Genomic DNA, 18434 nt, shown 5'->3' with positions numbered 1-18434 from the left:
GTGGTGCAGAGGGCAGAGCGGTGCTGTGGGGTGGGTGAAGGAAATGCGGGGGGGGGGCAGTGGGTAAAGCAGAATGTGGGGGCGGGAGCCCTGTGGGGTACTGCCTGCCCCCCTCCCGCGCGTGGGCAGAGCTGGGGGGGTCGTCTCTTTTCCCCTGGGCTGGTGGAGGGGGGGGGGGGGCGCAGCATGGTGAAGGTGACCTCCGGTACCGGGGAAGGAGTCGTTCCCCCCGGCCGCGGCTGGAGCTGTCGCCGTTACCGGGCGGGGGGGTCCGGCTCGGTGCGGCAGCAGGACGGGGGGGGTACCGGGACCCGGTGGGCACCCGGCGCTGGCGGCTCCGGTCCTCCACGGTGCAGGGGGCAGAGCCGAGCGGCTCCGGCCCGGCGCCTCCGCCTCCTTCCGTGTTCCGGTTCCTGCAGCCGCCGGGCAGGATGCGACCGGCCCCGGCCCCAGCTGCCCGCCCGCCGCCCGCCCGGGTAAGCACCGGGAACCGGGGGCGGGGGGTGGCCAGCCCCGTGCCCCCCCGCGATGTCAGCCCCCCCCTCCCCCCCGGCATCCGGATCGGGCCCCCGCTGCCCCGGGGGGGCTGACACTGCGAGGGGCAGACGGGGGGACACGGGGCTGGGCTTTACCCCGCGCTGCCGGGGGTCGTACCGGGGGTCGTGCCCTGCCCGGAGCAGGCAGGAGCTGTGCCCCCACCCCCCGGTAGGGGCTGCAGGCAGAGGGGGCGGCTGGAGACCCCCCGGGGGCATCGGCCCCGTGGGGGGGGGTCAGTCCTGCCCCCTGGCAGCACCCACGGGGGCTGTCCCTTAGCTGCAAGCCGGGCAGGGTGGGGGGGTTTGGGCTGCGGAGGGGCCCCCCATTCTCTTCCCCTGTGAGAAGGGGTGCGTGGTGGCATGGCTATCGGTTACCGGTGCCAGGGCTTGGCTGCTGCTCCAGGGTTATCCCAGGACCTGTCCTACAACAGTGGCCAGGACACCAGAGTAGTGCTGGGGGGGACTGGTATGGTGGGGGGGGTGGGCAGCTTCCCTGTGCCTCAGTTTCCCCTTCCTGTAATTGAGAAGGGCAAAGGGAACAGCTTGCCGGGAGGGAGCATGGCCAGGTTGGGGTTCTGGGGGGTCATGTCCTGGCTCGGGGGTGCTGGGAGGACCGGGGCTGATCCTGGATTCTGTGCCCCGGGTCACTCTCCTGGCTGTGCCCGCCGTGGCGTTGCCCCATGGCACCGCGTCTACGGGATGACGGAGCGGGAGCAGCGTGGCACAGTCGGACTCTGGACCCGCCAGCAGGCGAGGGCCAGACGGCAGAGGCAAGATAAGGCTGGGTGGGTCGAAGGCTCCAGCTCACGCAGAAGCTTCTGGGTCCCAACCACAGTCGTCCCCAAGGCTCCTGGGGGGCAGGGGGATCCCCTCCACCCCTTGTCCCCATGAGGGAAGGAACGAGGTGTCCGGCAGGGCAGGAAACCTGTGGGCAGGGTGGGAGATGCCCTCTCCGGGCTCTCTGATGGGGTGTCCCTTCTTTGCAGCAGCTCCCACCACTCAGGCCGTGACAGCTGAGTTTGGACCCCCAGCCCCTCAGCGTGGATGGGAGGGGGGGCTTTGCCCGGTCCCCCTGTTCTGTCTGCTCGCCGGCCATGGGCAGCCACGAGAAGGACCTGTCCTCTCCAAAAAGGGCCCTGTCGCGCTCCAACAGCACCGTGTCTTCCAAGCACAGCAGCATTCAGCAGGTTAGGGGACTCCGGGCTTGGGGAGCACTCAGCAGGACCCCAGTGGCGCATGAGGGCTGGCCCAGGGGTGCCATGGGGCTTTGGGGGGCTTCACCCCACTTTAGGAAGGGTGATACAGAGGTCCCCCGGAGGTACCAACTGTCCCTGACCCTGGGGACTAGGTAGGGAGCACCCAGTCTGCCTGCGGTGCCAAGGGACCCCTGCGCTGACCCCTGTCCCCGCAGGGCTCGGAGAGCTGGGAGGTGGTGGAGGAGCCGCACGCGCAGGGCAGCCCGGGCCAGGAGCCGCCACGGCACGAGGGCTACCTGCTCAAGAAGAGAAAATGGCCCTTGAAGGGCTGGCACAAGGTAACGGCAGAGCTGGCACCGGGAGCCATCACCCGGCTGGTCCTGGGTGCCGTGCCCAGCCCCGGGCAATTTGGGCCCCTGGATGGGGGAGCGGCAGGGACCGGTCTCTGCACCCCCCCCCCTCAAAACAATCATCCTCTCTGTCCCCCAGCGGTACTTTGTGCTGGAAAACGGCATCCTGAAATATGCCACCACGCGCCAGGATGTGAGTGTGGGGCCGGGCTGCGTCCATGCAGCCTCCCTGTGGGCTCAGGGCAGGGGAGACCCCATGGGCCCCATGAGGAAGGGGGTCTTCCCCCTGACAGGTGTCCCCGGGCTCCCCCAGGTCCTCAAGGGCAAACTGCATGGTGCCATCGACGTCCGTCAGTCCGTCATGTCCGTCAACAAGAAGGCGCAGCGGGTCGACCTGGACACGGAGGAGAACATCTACCACCTCAAGGTGCCGGTGGGGGCTGGAGCCGGGGCTGGGGGCGTTGGGTCGTGTCCCCCTGAACTTGCCCCTGTCCCACAGATCAAGTCCCCAGAGCTCTTCGCTAGCTGGGTGAGCAGCCTCTGCTCCCACCACCAGGGCGAGAGGCCCGAGCCCTGCCCCAGGGGGGGGCCTGTGGGGAGGACCCCCACCACCGCACAGGTGGGTGACACCTCGGGGTGGCGATGCGAGGCAGTGGTCGGGCGCGGGGGTCCTGAGAGCAGCCCCGGTGTTGCCCCTTCCCCCCGCTGCAGGGCCAGTGGACACGGATCCTGCCCTCGGGCAGTGCCCCTGCCCTCTCCACCCTCGCCAGCTCCCGGGACAAGGTGAACGCCTGGCTGAAGGACAGCGAGGGGCTGGAGCGCTGCTCGGTCCGGTGAGCGGGGTGGGAGGGGGGTGCAGGGTGGGGGGGGTGTGCCCTGTCCCCCCTCCCTGACCGGACTCGCTCGGTGCCCGCCGCAGAGCTGTCGGAGTGCCAGGCGAAGCTGCAGGAGCTGACGGGCATGCTGCAGAGCCTGGAGGCCCTGCACCGCATCCCCTCGGCCCCCCTCATCTCTGGCAGCCAGGTGAGCGGGACAGCAGCATCATCGAGCAGCCCCCCCCCCTCCCCCCCCCCTTCCTGGGGAGGGTCTGCGTCCAGCCCCCTCCTCTTATTCGCAGCCCTCGGCCGCTGCGGAGAGGCCGAAGAAGGGCAGGAGGACCACCAAGATCTGGTGCACCCAGAGCTTTGCCAAGGACGACACCATCGGCAGGGTGAGGGAATCCCGGCGAGCTCTGCCTGCCGCCGGCTGGGCCGCTGCCCTGAGACGGAGCCCCCCAGAGCCCCACTGACCCCCACGTTGTCCACCCCAGGTGGGCCGCCTGCACGGCTCCGTCCCCAACCTCTCGCGCTACCTGGAGCCGTCCCAGAGCCAGCTGCCCTTCAGCCTCCCCCCAGAGTACAGCCAGCTGCAGAGGAGCTTCTGGATCCTGGCCCAGAAAGGTGGGATGGGGCGGGGGGGGGGGGGACTGAGCCCCACTGGGGGTCTCAGTGGCAGCAAGGGGGGCACTGAGGTGCTGTGCCACAGCCTGACCGCCTGCCCCCGTCTCCTGGCAGTGCACGGCTCGCTCAGCAGCGTGGTGGCTGCGCTGATGGCTGAGAGGGCGCGTCTGGAGGAGATGCAGCAGGCGCTGGACCGGCGGCGCTCAGCCCCGCGCCCGGGCAGTGCTGGCAATGCCGGGGTGAGGGATCGCAGGGGGCCAGGGCTGCCCCCAGCTTTGGGTCCCACCGGCACCCAGGGATTGGTGCTGGTGGGTGCAGCGAGTTGGCCGGGTCTCAGCCTGGTGCTGGGAGCCCAGGCAGCAGTGCGGCAGTGCCCCCCCCTCCTTGTCAGCCCTATGCTGGCTGGAGGGGACAGGCCAGGGGGGCTTGGCTCAGCCTCCCCCTGCCCCCACAGGCCACCCTGCGCCGCTTCCACTCGCTTTCCGTCTCCTCCGACACCACGCTGGACTCCTTTGCCTCGCTGCACCCCGACGAGGTCAGGAGGGGCTGGGGGGTGGAGGGGCTGGCTGCCCCCCCTGAGCAGGGGGGCTGAGGTGGTGGCTGTCCCTGCAGCCGGACGCGCTGCTGGCCAAGGGCCGGGAGCAGCAGCTTTCCAACCGCAGCATCGTCTCGCTGGCCGACTCGCACACTGAATTCTTCGACGCCTGCGAAGTCTTCCTCTCTGCCAGCTCCTCGGAGAACGAGGTGGGGGGTCTTCGGCTGGGGGCGGGGCTATGGGGTGTGTGTGTTTCTACTGGCTTGGGGGGGCTCTGCAGACCCCCCTGCCATCACTCTGCTGCTGTTTCTCCCTTCATTTCTCCCTTCTCTCTCCTCCGTCCCCTCCCCAGTAGCTGGCCCATGAGCCGCCCCTCACGTCCCCCCCAGCCCCTGTTCCCCCCTGGGCCCCATGTCTCCCCCAGCCCCTCTCCCCCCCCCCGCCCCGTGGCCCCGTGACCCCTGCAGCCCCCACCCCCTCACCCCCCTGTGGGCCCTTGGGGTCTCCGCAGGCTCTGAGCCTGGTGGTGGGGGCCAGGTGCTCCCGGTGCCCCCCCTCCACCTCTCTGCTCTGCCCTTCTGCGGCCCCACTGGTAGCCGCCACCCCCCTCTCCATCCTGCCCGTCGCCCCCATCCCAGGTACCCAGGTCTCATCCCATCCTCCCGAGGGGGCCCTTCCCGGTACAGCCCCTCCTGTGCTGCCCCGTGTCGGTGGGGTAACCCCCAGACCCACCCCTCCCACCCACCCCCCCCCGCGACCCCCGACGGTCCCCTGCGCCTCCTCAGCCCTCGGACGACGAGTCGTGCATCAGCGAGGTCACCACCAGCGTCTGCGAGGATGCTGCCGAGCCGGGGGGGCCGGGCCGCCCCCCGACAGGTACAGGGAGGTGGGCACCGGGGCTGGCACCGCGGGGGGGGCGGTGGAGCGGAGCCGTCCCCCCACCGCCCGGTCGCCGGCAGGAGCGGAGGGTCCGGGGGTGCCCGTGGAACCGCCGCCGCTGGAGCTGCCGGGGCCGGACCCGCGGCGGCGGAGCTGCCTGCCGGCCCCCCCGGCGCCGCCGGGGGACGTGAGCCTGTGGGGGCTGCTGCGGAGCAGCGTGGGCAAGGACCTGTCACGCGTGGCGCTGCCGGTGCAGCTCAACGAGCCGCTCAACACGCTGCAGCGCCTCTGCGAGGAGCTGGAGTACAGCGCGCTGCTGGACCGCGCCAGCCGCGCCCGCGACCCCCGGCAGCGCATGGTGGGGGGGCGCGGGGGGCTGCAGGGGGTTTGGGGCGGGGGGAGGCTCGGGGGGCTCCGGGGGCAAGGGGTCTTCCGGGGGTTTTGGGGGCGGGGGGGCTTCGGGGGCACGGGGGGCTGCGGAGACGGGGGGGTTCAGGGGCTTGGGGGGCTTCAGGAGGCAGGGGGAGAACGGGGGAGGCTGAGGGCACGGAGGGCGGGGGGGACACAGGGGGCTCCGGAAGGTTTGGGGGTTTGGGGGACGCGGGAGGACTTGGGGAATTGATGGATTTAGGGGGCTCGGGGGACAAGGGGGGGCTCCTGGGACATGGGGGAGCGGGAGGGGACAGGGGACAGGGGGGGCTCCCCATCCACAGCGGGACGGACAAGGGGCAGGGGGCTGCATGAGCTCGGAGATGCCACGCCCTTTATGGGCGGAGCCTCGGGAAAACCACACCCGGGCTGGGGCGGGACCGTCGGTGCCCCGCCCGGAGCGCGGTGGCAGGGGCGAGGTGACAGCGGTCGGTGGCTGCGGTGGCAGGTCTACGTCGCCGCCTTCGCCGTGTCCGCCTACGCCTCCACCTACTACCGGGCGGGCAGCAAGCCCTTCAACCCGGTGCTGGGCGAGACCTACGAGTGCGTGCGGCCCGACCGCGGCTTCCGCTTCATCAGCGAGCAGGTGGGGACGGGGCTGGGGACAGGGACGCAGGGACGGGGACGTGGAGGAGCTGGACGGGGCGGTGGCATGTCCCTCTTCCTCCAGGTCTGCCACCACCCTCCCATCTCCGCCTGCCACGCCGAGTCTGACAACTTCATCTTCTGGCAAGGTGGGTGCTGAGGGGGGTGTTGGGGACACAGGAGGGGACAAGGGGGGTCTCACATCCTCCCCGCCCCCCCCCCCCCCCCCCCCCCCCCCAGACATGAGGTGGAAGAACAAATTCTGGGGCAAGTCCCTGGAGATTGTCCCCGTGGGCACCGTCAACGTCCAGCTGCCCAGGTGAGACCCCCAGCCCAGGCAGGTGGCCCCCTGCCCCCCTGGTGGCCCCCTGCCGGGTGTCCCCCCAGCCGACGGTGTGGCGGTGCCTGCAGGACTGGGGACCACTTTGAGTGGAACAAGGTGACGACGTGCATCCACAACGTCCTTAGCGGCCCGCGCTGGATCGAGCACTACGGAGAGGTGCTGATCCGCAACACCCGTGACGCCTCCTACCACTGCAAGATCACCTTCTGCAAGGTGTGCCCTGCCCCACCCCGGCCCCGCCCCAGCCACGCCCTTCCACGTGTCCCTGACCCCACTCCCCATTGCATCCTCGTTGCCTGGCCCCGCCTCTTGGGCTGTGTCCCCGCCCCCTTCACCCCATGCACAACTTAATGTGTTATTGTTGCCCCGCCCTTTCCTAATGGCCCTGCCCCTTCCCAGTAGCCACACCCTTCATGGCCACGCCCCATCCCAATGACTCCACCACCGCACTTAGAACCCCCCCCTTTCCCAATGGCCCCACCCATCGCTCATGGCCCTCCTTCTCAATGGCCCCACCCTTTCCCAGCGACCCCACCCACCCCTCATGGCCCTGCCCTTTCCTGATGACTCCTCCCACCCCTCATGGCCCTGCCCTTTCCTGATGGCCCCTCCCATCACTCATGGCCCCGCCCTTTCCCAATGACTCCACCCTCTCACTTAGAGCCCCCACTTCCCAGTGGCCCCCCCCTTTCCCAGTGGCCCCCTCTTTCCCAATGAACCCAGCCACCACATGGCCCCCCCCTTTCCCAGTGTCCCCCCTTTCCCAGTGCCCCCCTGTTTCCCAGTGCCCCCCCCTCACTCTGGGCCCCCCCTTCCTGCCCCCCATCCCCGTGGCCACAGGCGCGGTACTGGGGCGCGGGGGCCAACGAGGTGCAGGGGGCCGTGCTGAGCCGCAGCGGGACGGTGGTGGAGCGCCTGGCCGGCAAGTGGCACGAGGGGCTGCACCGCGGGCCTGCCCCCGGACAGTGCATCTGGAGAGCCAGTAAGGACCGGGGAGGGGGGCTGTGCTGAGCAGGGGGTCCCTTGCCCTGGGGGTCTCAGCACGGTGCCCCCCCGCAGACCCCATGCCCCGTGACCACGAGAGGAACTATGGCTTCACCCAGTTCGCCCTGGAGCTGAACGAGCTCACGCCTGAGCTGCGGCGGGTCCTGCCCTCCACCGACACCCGCCTGCGCCCCGACCAGCGGTGAGCAGCCCCCCAGCACCGGGGTGGGGGGTGGCTGGGGCTGCCCAGCTCGTTACAGCCGTGTGCCCCCCCCCCCAGCTACCTGGAGGAAGGCAACGTGCCGGCGGCCGAGACGCAGAAGCGCCAGATTGAGCAGCTGCAGCGGGACCGACGCCGCGTCATGGAGGAGAACAATATCACGCACCAGGCTCGCTTCTTCAGGTGGGGCCGGGGGCATTGCGTGAGGCGCAGGGGGATGTGGGATCTCTCAGGGAATGGGGAGACCCCCCTGGGTGTGACACAAGCCCCCCCTCCGCCACCCCCCAGGCGGCTGACGGATGCCAACGGCAAGGAGTCCTGGGTCACCAACAACACCTACTGGAAGCTGCGCCTGGACCCCGGCTTCGCCCACCTGGACAGCGCGGTGCTCTGGTAGCAACCCCCCCCCCGGGTGCTGAGCCCCCCCAGCTCATTACAGCAGTGGCACTCAGCGGTGGGGCTGGTCCCCCCCCAGCACTGGGGGTGCAGTGCGTCGTCCCGGCCCCCCCAAGCCGTTTTGCTGGTGTTCAAGCAAAACTGTGATATAAAAATGAAGGGGGTGGGGGGGCACAGGTGGTGCTTCCCCCCCGACCCGGGGCAGAGCCTTGGGGCTGGCTGGGGAACTTTGGGGCAGGGGCTGGCGGGGCCCCCCCTGCCTTGGGGGCACAGGATGCTTGGGTCCCTGGCTCGCAGTGGGGTGGGGGGAGCAGGGGGTCGTGGGGTGCCCGCGGGCGGGCAGACCCCTCTGGCCCCCCAAGCTGTGCACAGGGGCTGCTCTAATAAAGGCTGCAAAGTGCTGGAGTGTGCAGAGAGCTTCCTTCTCCCTGCCACCACCCCCGGGGCTCAGGACCCCCATCCCAGGCCAGGATGGCTGGGGCCCCCCAGCAAGGTGGGGGGGCCACAAGTCCCTTACCCCCCCCTGGTGCCTCAGTTTACCTCCTCCATGTGCACAGAGCAAAGAGCCGTGCCCCACAGCATTCCCTTTATTGCAAGATATGCTGCTGCCCCCAGCCCCACGCCGGGCACGTGGGGGCTCAATAAATACTTCAGCATTAACCTCCCCCCCCGCTTAAAAACCACCGACGACAAAAAAAATGCACCGTCCCCCCCACATCCCCTCCCCACTCGCCCCCCGCGCCCCCACCGGGGTGGCACTGGGGGCTGATTGTCTGGCTGCAGCCCCCCTCCACTCAAGTCTTCCCAGGATATGGGTGTTAAATAGGGGGACGCACTCGCAGGACCCCTTGCACCCAGCTCCTGTGGCCTTGGGGTGCCCGGGGTGGGGGTCTGAGCCCCCTGGTGCGGCTCAGTTGCTGTAGAAGCCATAGTAGCCACTGTCGGCACCCAGGTCCTTGTCGTAGAGGTCCCCGTTTCGGGGTGGGGGGGAGCTCTCGGCGCTGGAGGGGTACGGGGACACCCGCCGCCGCTTGCACTCGTACAGCCCCGAGTCTGAGGAGTCCCCCGAGGTGGCGGCGGGGGGCTCGGGGGGCCAGCCCTCCGCCTCCTTCCCCTTCTCCTCCCGGGGCTCCCGGTACCAGCCCAGAGCCCCGGGGCTGCCCTTGGGGCCGTACTGCCCGGGGCTCCAGCCCCCCGCCACCCCGAACCCCCCCGGCCCCTCGGGGTAGTAGGGCAGGGGGGGATGTGGGGCAGGTGACAGGGCGAAGGGCTTCACCCCGTAGGGCACCAGCTTGCCCCCCCCATACCCCCCCTCGTAGCCACCATATTCCAGAGCCCCAGCGGCAGGCGGCTGCTGGGGGGTGAAGTACCAGCACGGGGGGTCCTTGGGGGGCAGGGGCAGCGCAGCCCCCCCGCTCCCCACTGAAGAAGCGCCCGGGGGGCAGCGGGTACTGCTCGGGCAGGAAGGGCTGGAAGCGGGGGGCTGGCAGGAGCTGCTGGCAGCCGGGACCCTCGGGCGGAGATGGGGTGAGGCGGTCACCCTCCGAGGCCGTGTACATCCTGGGGGGGGGGGACACACAGGGTAGGAGTCAGGGGGATGCCCTCCTGCCAGCCAGGGCTGGGGGGGGGGGGGCTGGTGGGAGAGCGGGGGGACACTCACGAGTCAAAGTTGTCCCGAAAGCCTTTGGCGAAGGGGTTGTGGTCGATCTTCAGCTGCGTGATCTTGGGGGGGACACAGAGCTGGGGGGTGCTGGGGCTGATGGCAGCCTCCCCCCTGCCCAGGGATGTTCCCTCCATTTCTTTTCCCTCAAGTGGTCCCCACCCTTGCCTGCCCCAGGACGCCCACCCCAGCACCCATGGGGCTCAGCCTCAGCTGGGGGGGCCAGGGGGCAATTGCTGGGATGCTGGTGGCGGGGCATTGCAGGGTGCTGGGATGCTGGGGGGATGCAGGGGGCACTGGTGGGGCTACTGGGATACTGAAGGGATGTGGGGGGTACCAGGGGTTAGGGAGATGCTGTGGACAGAGTGTTGGCGGGGGCATGGGGGGGGTCTGGGGGGATGCCATTGGGGTTTCCCTGATGGTGGGGGACCTTAAAGGATACTGGGGGGTGGGGGGCACCAGGGGCTGCTCTGGGTGGGTTACCAGGGTTGCTGTGATGCTGGGGCAATACTGGGGTGTATCAGTGGTTTCTGTGGCCGTGGGAGGATGCTGGGGGTCCTGTGCTGCTGGGGTCTGTTTGGAGGGGGGTAAGCCCATGCTGGGAACTGGAGGAGGGGGTGTCTCATACTCACATCGGCGTTCTGGTAGGCTGTGACGGCAATGAACTGGGTCTCGGGGAAGGCGAAGGTGTGGGTGTGTGGGGAGGGGTACGCCTCCTCGCCCTCGCCCTCCTTCACCTCCGTCACGTGCAGCCGGGGCTGGTACTTGTGCAGCGACTGCAGCACGATCATCTGGGGGGGGGGGGGGTGGGGGGGGCAGCAGGTGGTCATGGGGGGCATGTGGAGACCTGGCACAGCCTGGCACAGTGGTGGGACCCTTACCTGGCCGACATTGGATGCGCCCTTGTTGTTGGTGAGCTTCAGCTTCCCGAAGGAGACCTCCTGCCGCATCCAGTGGGCACCCGTGTTGGGTGAGTCGGGGTGCAGGTACAGGCGGTTCCCCTGGGTTGGGGGGGGGGCAGCAGGGACAGGGTTATTCCCTGCCCAGCATGGTGAAGAGGGGGATGAGGAAGGAATGGCGGGGGGTGGCCTTACCTGGCATGTTGCCCTCGGCTTTGCCGCACTGCACCCACTTGCCGCCCTGGTAGCGCCAGTGATGCTGGTCCACCAGCACCACGTCCACGCAGACGTTGTAGTGGGCCACGGGGTTGAGCCCCGAGAGGTTGAAGCTGAGGAACGGGAACATGCGCCTGGGGAGGGGACAGAGGTGCAGGCACTTGTCACCCCCCCTGCTCAACCCCTGCTGCAAGGGGCTGCACTGGGAGGGGGGGGTGGCTCTGTCTTGCCGAGTGGCAATGGGGGAAACTGAGGCAGTGTGATGCCTGCCCCCCCCCCCCCCCCCCCATGCCCGGCTGGGTGCCCGTGAGGAGCTGACTGACCCTGGCAGCTGGGGGATGCTCTCGGGCCGATCCCCCCCCCACCGGCATCTTCCTCCCCCTCCCCAAGCACCTTCCGGATCGGAAACCAACACCGCTGCTATTTCGGGCTGGGCGCCAGCCTGTGCCAAGGGCAGGAAGGGGACAGGACGGGACAGACGGGGGGGACCCTGTGGCCCACAGGGCTGCAGCTGCCACCCCCTGTGGGCTGCACCCCCGCTGTCCCCACGCACCGGTGGGGCTGGGGGTACCACAAATCTCAGCTCTGGGGTGGGAGATCTGACACTTCACACTCCAAGTGTAGTCCCTCTCTTTCCGTCACTGGCTCCCATAGCCCCAGAAGCCCCAGTTGCCATCACAGTGGGGCCTCAAGCCATGGCTGGGGTCACTGGTTCAGCCCCCTGTCCCCCAAGCAGAGTACGGCCTCCTCCACTGCAGCATTTTGGTACCCCGCTGGAGTTTTGGCTCTTGGCAGCTGGAGCTGGAAACCAGCCCCAGCACCACCAGCAGCCCCCCCGGCACCACCAGCAGCAGCCCCACTGCCTGGCTACCCCGTTAGTGTCACCCACCGCTACCAAACCATCGCTGGCACGGAACAGGACAGACCCCACCCCTGCCCCGGCACAGACTGATGTGGGGGCCCTCAGCCCTCCTCCCAGCTTTGCAAGGGTAAGATACACATGGGGTGATGCGGGAATTCATCCTGACCCCCCCCACCCTGGGGAAGAGGGCTGGGGGGGACTGCAGCTCCGCACCCCCCCAGCCCCCTCCCTCTCTCGGGCTGTGCCACTTCCCATCTGCTGGTACCTGGTGGGTGAGAAGGGGGGACAACCGACAGGGGGAGGGGACTGCATTTTCCCCCCCACTCCCCACCTCCTCAAAGCATCGATGTTTCTCATAAAATGGTGCTGGGGGCTTCTCCAAAAAGGGCCCGGAAAACCGTACCCAGCCGAGGGGTCCCGTGTGTGGCTGGGGGCTTCCACCTTCCCCTGTGCCAGAAGGGGCCCCGGGTGGCCGGGCTGGGGCAGGGAGGGGGGGGGCTGCTCCCTGGAGCCACCCTCAGCCCAGCCATCATCCCAGCAGGAGCGAGGGATGGAGCCAGCGGGGCTGCCCACCAGCACCATTCACCCCCTGGCAGGGGGCTGGGGGGGGGGGGGGGGTACTTTACCTCCCCAGCAGCATGGGAAGGGGGTACCTTGCCCCCTCCCCCCGGCAGCTCCCAGCCACCCAGGCCCCAGCTCACCAGGGTTTCCCACCAACCTCAAGGCAGAGACCTGGAAGCTCATGACAGGGATGGCAGCACACACCAGAGAGCCCCGCTGAGCCCCATCCTGCCCCTGCGCCCCAGCCGGGGGGGCCGAGAGGGCCAAAACACGGACAAGGAGCAAAGCAAGGGGCTGGGGCAGGAGCAGGGGGCACCAGCCGTGGCCCCTGCAGGAAGCGTGGCTCGGGCAATGCCACAGCACCGGGGAAGCAACATGCAAAGAGCGGTGGAAAGAGTGCATGCAACCCGCACCAGGCAGCGCTGACTCAAAATTGCCCTTGCAAAAGAGAGGGGAAAAGAAAAAGAAAGCAGCGCTGACGGTGAGGAGCTGCACATGTGCTCCCCGGGGCCGGGATGGATGGGGACCCCGAGCATCCCGGGTACCCCAGGGTCCGGCCAAGCCCGCGCAGACCCCGTCCTACCACTGGTGTGCCGAAAGCGGGCAGCCCGGGGGGCTCACACCTCCTCCGTAGCGAGACCTGGCCCTGTCATGGGAAGGTGGTTCCTGCCACCGATAAAAATTGCAGCCACATCAAAGGGCAGCAGCGAGGGGCTGTGCTGCCTTCAAGCCCCTGCCAAGCTCTTGCACGGCACTGCCTTGCCACCACCGTGCTCCACGTGCCAAAACCCTCACCAGCACCAGCTCGCAGCACACCATCAGCCAGGGTGACGGCTGGCCAAGGGGCAAGCAGCCAGGCTGAGCGTTGCACCAGCTTCAAGCTGCTGCAAGGAGCAGGGAGGAAGAAAACAGCCTTTTTCTGGGTTTGGGTTTTGTTTTTTTTTTTTTTGCACCTTGCTTGCTCCCACACCGCTGGCTCCCCGGCTCCCCAAGCCTCGCACTGCTGCCGGAGCCGAGAGAGAGTCACAGCTCAGCCGCTGCCGCGGTGCAAACCGCAGGGCTCGGCCGGGGCATGGGAGGGTGGGGGGTAAGACCCGAAACCATGCATGCTTCGAGTTTATTTTTAAATCCCCCGGTGCTTGAGCTCCCGGGGCTGCTGCTCTGGCAGGACTTGGTTCCCCTGGGTCTGGTCCCTGCGGTTTGGGAGGTGCCGTGGTGGGGTGCAGGATGCCCCTGCCACCTCCCCGTGCACCCCAAAAGCCAGTGGCCACTTCTGGTTTCCCTCCCTTCGCACGTTCGTTTCTGGAGCTCCAGAAGGGGTTCCCGGCCCTCAGGCTGCCCCCAGGTTTGTCCCTGCTTGAACCCCCTGACTCAGGGGGCTGGTGGGGACAGGGCACGTGAGGCCATGGGGCAGGGGAGCCAGGGGGAGCTGGACGCACATCCAAGGGACGTGGGTGTCAAGGTTGACATGGGAACCCGGGGTCATGGGGACACCAGGAGCAGGGACAGGGGGTCCGGGATGAACCCAGGCAGAAAGAAATCTGGGGGTCAACTGCCTGCAAACCTGCGTGGGGCCAGAAGTGCCACCGCGCCCCCAGCCAGAAATGCCCCCCTGCACCCCTGCAAGCACAACGGGGGGGCTGCCAGCTTCCTGAGCTGCCTCCTCTCCCACTGGCAACCCAGCGCGCCCCAGCCCAAGCAGCTGCAAGAACCACGGTCGTGTGGGAGATCGGCACAGCCCCCACTGTGCTCCACCTGCCCGCCGCCCCCCGCCGCACAGCTGCATGGCACAGCTGTATGGCACGGCTGCTCAGCACGGCACGGGGACATGGCACGGCTGCACGGCAATGCATGGCACAGCGGCTGCAGTGCACAGCTGCGTGGTTGCATGGTGAGGCTCCTCGGCACGGTGACATGGCACGGCTGCACGGTGCTACGTGGCTGCACTGTGCGGCACGGCACAGGTACATGGTGGCATAGCTACATAGTGGCACTGCCACACCACTGCCTCCAGCCCCACAGAGCTGCCAGCTGGGCACCGGGTCCCCCCAGCCCGGCGTGCACCGGGAGAGCCGCTGCTGGCCTGGGCAAACTGTCCTCAAGTCCCCCTGGAAAGGCGATGCTGGCCCTTGTCTCCTCGCAACTGCACGGCCACCCCTGGCACCCCTCAAACCAAAGCTAATTCTTGTGTTTGCCAAATGCAAACCCAGCTCTTATGTCCCCAAAGCTGTCCTCCATGTCCCCTGCAAAGGCAACGCCAGCCCGTATCCCCCGAGCGCAAACCACCCCCAGCATCCTCCCCAAAGGCAATGCCATCCTCCGTGTCCACAAATGCAAAAACAGCCCCTGCACCCCCAGAGACAGCACCGAGTCCCCCCCAAATGCAAAGCCAGCCTCTGTGTCCCCCCGAAAGGCAAAGCCACCCCCGTGTCCCCCCGAAAGGCAAAGCCAACCCTGGCTTTGCAGCAGAACCCTGTGGCAGGAATTCCCCGGGGCGATGGCGAGTCCTTGGGGGTTTCCGCAGAAATCCTGCCCTGGCTGAGCCCCGAGCGCCCTGCGGGGTGGAGGGAGAGGGACCCGCGTGGGAAACCAGCAGGAAATTATTTTTGCCTGGGATGAGTGGGTGTGGGGTGGCGTGGGATGGCACAGGACGGCGTGTGATGGCACGGAATGGTGTCAGAGCCGCGACAGAGAGGTGGGAGTGGGCAGGGAAGGTGCCAGCGGGGGTCAACCCCAACACCTGACCGGGTGCTGCCATCTCCGACCTGGCCTCAGCCCCTCTCCATGGGGACACGGGGGGCTGCAACCCAGGGACGCCGGCACCGAGGGACTGGCAGAGCCCGATGAGACGGGGCACGGGCACTGCCGATGGAACACGTCCCCTGCTCTGTCCCAGAGCCCCCCAGCCCGGGGGGTGCCCGCTTTGAGGCACACGTGCCCCCCAAGCCCCTGCTTTGTGGTTTTTCCTGTGTCTCAGCAGAGCTGCAGCCTGGCCCTGCACACAGATTTTTGCAAAAGCAGCTCGGGGTCGGGGGAAACGGATGTTTTGTGGCTCTGAGTTTGACGTCTTCCCAGGCTGGCTTTGCCATGAGCCCCCAACCCCAGCACAGAGCACACCCCCCCCCAGCCCCTCTGCAGAGTCGCCATGGGGGGTGGAGCTGGCAGAAGAGCCCCAACATCGCCTGGCTTCAGGCTGGAAGTGGGTGACAGAGCCCAGATGGGCAGCAGGGCAGAGAGGGCAGCACCCCGGTTTCCAGACCCTCAGCGCCAAATCCTGAGCTGCTCTGACACAGCGGGGACGGGCATTGCCCCAGCATCAGCTGTAAGGGCTGGGCAAAGCGAGAAGGAAAGCAACGGGGCAGATTTCAGTGGGACCTAAATGATGGTGGGTGAGAAAGAACCATTTGGAGGGTCCGATGCCCCTGCCAGCCCCTTGGCCGATGCTGGGGACACATCAGCCCACCCGTGACGGTGCTGGTTCGCTGCTGAGCGGCCCCAAGCCCGGCGGGGGGAGCAGGCCTGGGAACGGCCGTGGCAAACCAAGCGGCCCCTAACGTGTTTAGACTTCCAACACATTAAGCAGGTTGGTCTCAGCATCGAAGTGACATCGTCTGTCTCGGCCAAGGGAGAGAAGGGGAGAGGGCACAGAGCATCGCTGCCGGCAGCCCCCGTGCCGAGCCCCGGCACCGTGCAGAAGGAGAACCCCTAAGCCAAGGAATGGCAACGGGGGGTGGGGGTGGGGGGGCTGGGGGGCAGTCGCTGCAGCAGGAGGAGCTGGGGGGTCTCTGCCGGCTGCCCTCTCTCCCCCTTACCATGGATTTTTAGGAGCTACAGCACAGCCCCTGATCCAGAGGGGGCTGAGCCCCCCATGCCCCCCCATGCTCACACTCCCCTCCTCACCCCTGCATGATCCCACTGAGACCCCCCAAAGCGCAGCACACACACCCCCCCATCACCCCAGCGTGGGGCCGAAGGACAGGCGCAGGGTGGGCACCAGCACTCTGGGCTCCCCTTGCTCCAAGTCGGGGCAACTCCACAGCCCCTCCAGCCTGTATCACAGCCCCCCACCCCCCCGACTCCATAAGCAGGAGTGTTGGCAGAGGTGGGGTAGACTTTAGCCCCCCATATATCCCCCTACCCTGCCGCAAGCCCTGGAACCCACAGCCTGTGAGCAAGAGGCAGCACGGAGGGGACAGCAGGTGCCCGGCTGCGGTGTCACCAACGCCTGTTTTGGCACCCGGGATGTTGCCGAACCCCTTCCCCAGGCACATGGGGGGCACCCGGCCTCTGCCTGCCCCACAGAGCAGGGGGAGATTTCCATCCTGGAGGGGGAGGGCAGCAGGTAGAGGGGGTGCCACCCCCCCCACCCCACCCCCCGCCGTGTTCGTGGGGTGGCAGGCACCGCACCGTCACTACTTGTTGCAGCGCTGAGCTGGATCCGGCCCGTGGGTCGGGGCTGGGTAACCGCTGCCGCCCGGCCCCATCTCCGTGAGCTTCCTGGCACAACAGACCCTGCCTGGGCACGGGAGGTCCAGCCCCCCCTGCTCCACCCCGACGCAGGTGGGGACACCCCCAGACCCCCTTCTGCTTCCAACAAGCCTCAACTCCCCTAGAAAACAAGACCTGGGGGGGAGTCTGGTCCACTTTGCTCCCCCACCTTTTTGCTTCACCCCCACAGAAAGACATCACCCCCAAACCCACAGGTATGGGGATCCCCTCTTGCACACACAGCCCCCCCCCCCCCCTTGCACGGGCAGACGGGGACCCCCAGCCTCACAAACACCTCCAGCACTTTGGGGTGACAAGGCAGGAACCTCCAGCCCCCCACCGTGCCGATCACCCCCCACCCCGCAGCCCCCCCGGCTTGTCCCGCACCCCCACTGCCAGCGCACCCACCCCAGCACCCCCTATTCCCCTGCCCACCCCGGACCCCCACCCTCCCCTCCCCACTGCCTGTACGGGTCCCAGTGCTGCTGCCGGTCTGTCCCGGTGCCCCCCCGCAAAGAACCCCCCCGCCCGGACACCCTCCCCCCCCGGTGCCCCCCACCCCCCCACCCCCGGCTCACCTGCCCTGCTTGGTGATGATCATCTCGGTCTGGTGCTTGTGGAACTTGGCCCAGAGCGGGTAGTTGTTGAGCATCACCTGCACCTTACCGGCCGCCCGGTACCCGGGCAGGGCGCAGAGCGGCCCGGTGCGGGGGCACAGCGGCCCGGTCCCGGCGCCGTACGCCCCCCTCTGCCCCCGCATACAGCTCCGCGCCCGCGTAACCCTCCACCGGGGCTGCGGCGGGGGGCGGCGGAGCCCGGTAAGGCGGGCACGGCCCCAGGAACCGAGCGCCGAAGCCACCGGCGGTGCCGTAAGGGAGAGGGGGTGCTCCTGGCTCCGGTCCCCCCCCATCACCGTAGTAGGCGGCGGCGGCGTCCCGGGGGCCCGGCGGCTCCTTGGCGAAGCTGGCGGCGGCGCTGAGCATGGGGACGGCGGGGCGGGGGGCTCCGGTGCCCGGCTCCAGCGCGCCCATGGACGGGCGGGGGGCACCGGCCCCGCTCAGCCGCTCATGCGGGCCCCCCCGGCGGCCCCGGGACGCGGAGCCCGGCGCCCTTCAGCGGTGCCCACCTCGCCGGGCTCCCGCCGCCCCCTCCATGCCCGGCGGCCCCGGGGAGGGTGCGGGGCGGGGGACCAGCCGTGGCGGCCCGGGGAAAGCCAAGGGAAAGAGGGGCGAAAAAAAAAACACCCCGACAAAAAAAATCCCCAAACACCCGGAAAGCCCCCAAAAGTGCCGTCGGGGGGGGGGGGGGGGGGGGCGGGGGGGAGCTGCCCCGCCGGTGCCGCTTGCCGGTGCCCTCACACGCTCCACCTGCCCATCGCCGTGGCCCCGCGCCTCTTATCCAAAGAAGCGGCTCCGCGCCGGGAGCTCCGCCCCCCCCCGGGGGCGGCCCCCACCGGGGCGGGGAGGGGCACGGGGCGGGGAGCGGGACACGGGGGAGCGGGACACGGGGGGAGCGGGACACACACGGGGGGCGGGGGGACACGCAGGGGACACGGAGCATGGGAGGGGTGGGGGGACACGGGGCGTGTGAGGGGCTGGGGGACACGCGGGGACATGGGAAACTGGGGGAGTGGGGAGGTGGGAGGGGAGGGAGGGGAGGGGAGGGGGGGGGGCATGGGACAGTGGCAGGGGTGGGGACACAGGAGGGGACAGGGACACTGTGGGGCAACAGAGCATGGAGTGGCCATGAGGTTGGGTTGGGCTCCTGCCCATCTTTTGGAGCTCTGGGATGACACAGGGCCACTTAACACCCTGCCCCCCCTCCTCCCAGGACCCTTAATTAATCCATTAATTAGC

General features: G+C 68.7%; 2 protein-coding genes across 2 annotated transcripts; one reads left to right on the top strand and one right to left on the bottom strand.

Annotated features, from left to right (window-relative positions):
* Positions 1-406: 406 nt before the first annotated feature.
* Positions 407-8284, top strand: OSBPL7 (oxysterol binding protein like 7). The gene is made up of 23 exons (XM_055697650.1): positions 407-476; positions 1526-1723; positions 1948-2070; positions 2222-2275; positions 2396-2509; positions 2582-2701; positions 2794-2908; positions 2996-3105; positions 3200-3292; positions 3392-3521; positions 3636-3760; positions 3976-4056; positions 4134-4265; positions 4842-4932; positions 5016-5293; positions 5813-5950; positions 6035-6098; positions 6190-6268; positions 6361-6505; positions 7133-7274; positions 7352-7478; positions 7557-7679; positions 7785-8284. Exons 2-23 carry the CDS (start codon positions 1631-1633, stop codon positions 7891-7893), a joined length of 2586 nt encoding a protein of 861 aa, XP_055553625.1. The 5' UTR covers positions 407-476; positions 1526-1630; the 3' UTR covers positions 7894-8284.
* A 180-nt stretch (positions 8285-8464) lies between these two features.
* Positions 8465-17745, bottom strand: TBX21 (T-box transcription factor 21). The gene is given in 9 exon segments (XM_055697649.1): positions 8465-8874; positions 8877-9303; positions 9305-9452; positions 9553-9614; positions 10185-10343; positions 10434-10553; positions 10648-10801; positions 17157-17335; positions 17337-17745. Coding segments are annotated over 9 exon segments (1686 nt in total). The 5' UTR covers positions 17610-17745; the 3' UTR covers positions 8465-8710.
* Positions 17746-18434: the final 689 nt, after the last annotated feature.

Source organism: Falco cherrug, chromosome 20 (genome assembly GCF_023634085.1).
Source record: "Falco cherrug isolate bFalChe1 chromosome 20, bFalChe1.pri, whole genome shotgun sequence".
NCBI classification, from domain to species: Eukaryota; Metazoa; Chordata; class Aves; order Falconiformes; family Falconidae; genus Falco; species Falco cherrug.
The sequence above is the reverse complement of the archived record's forward strand: the minus strand, read 5'-3'. Positions and strand labels throughout refer to the sequence as shown.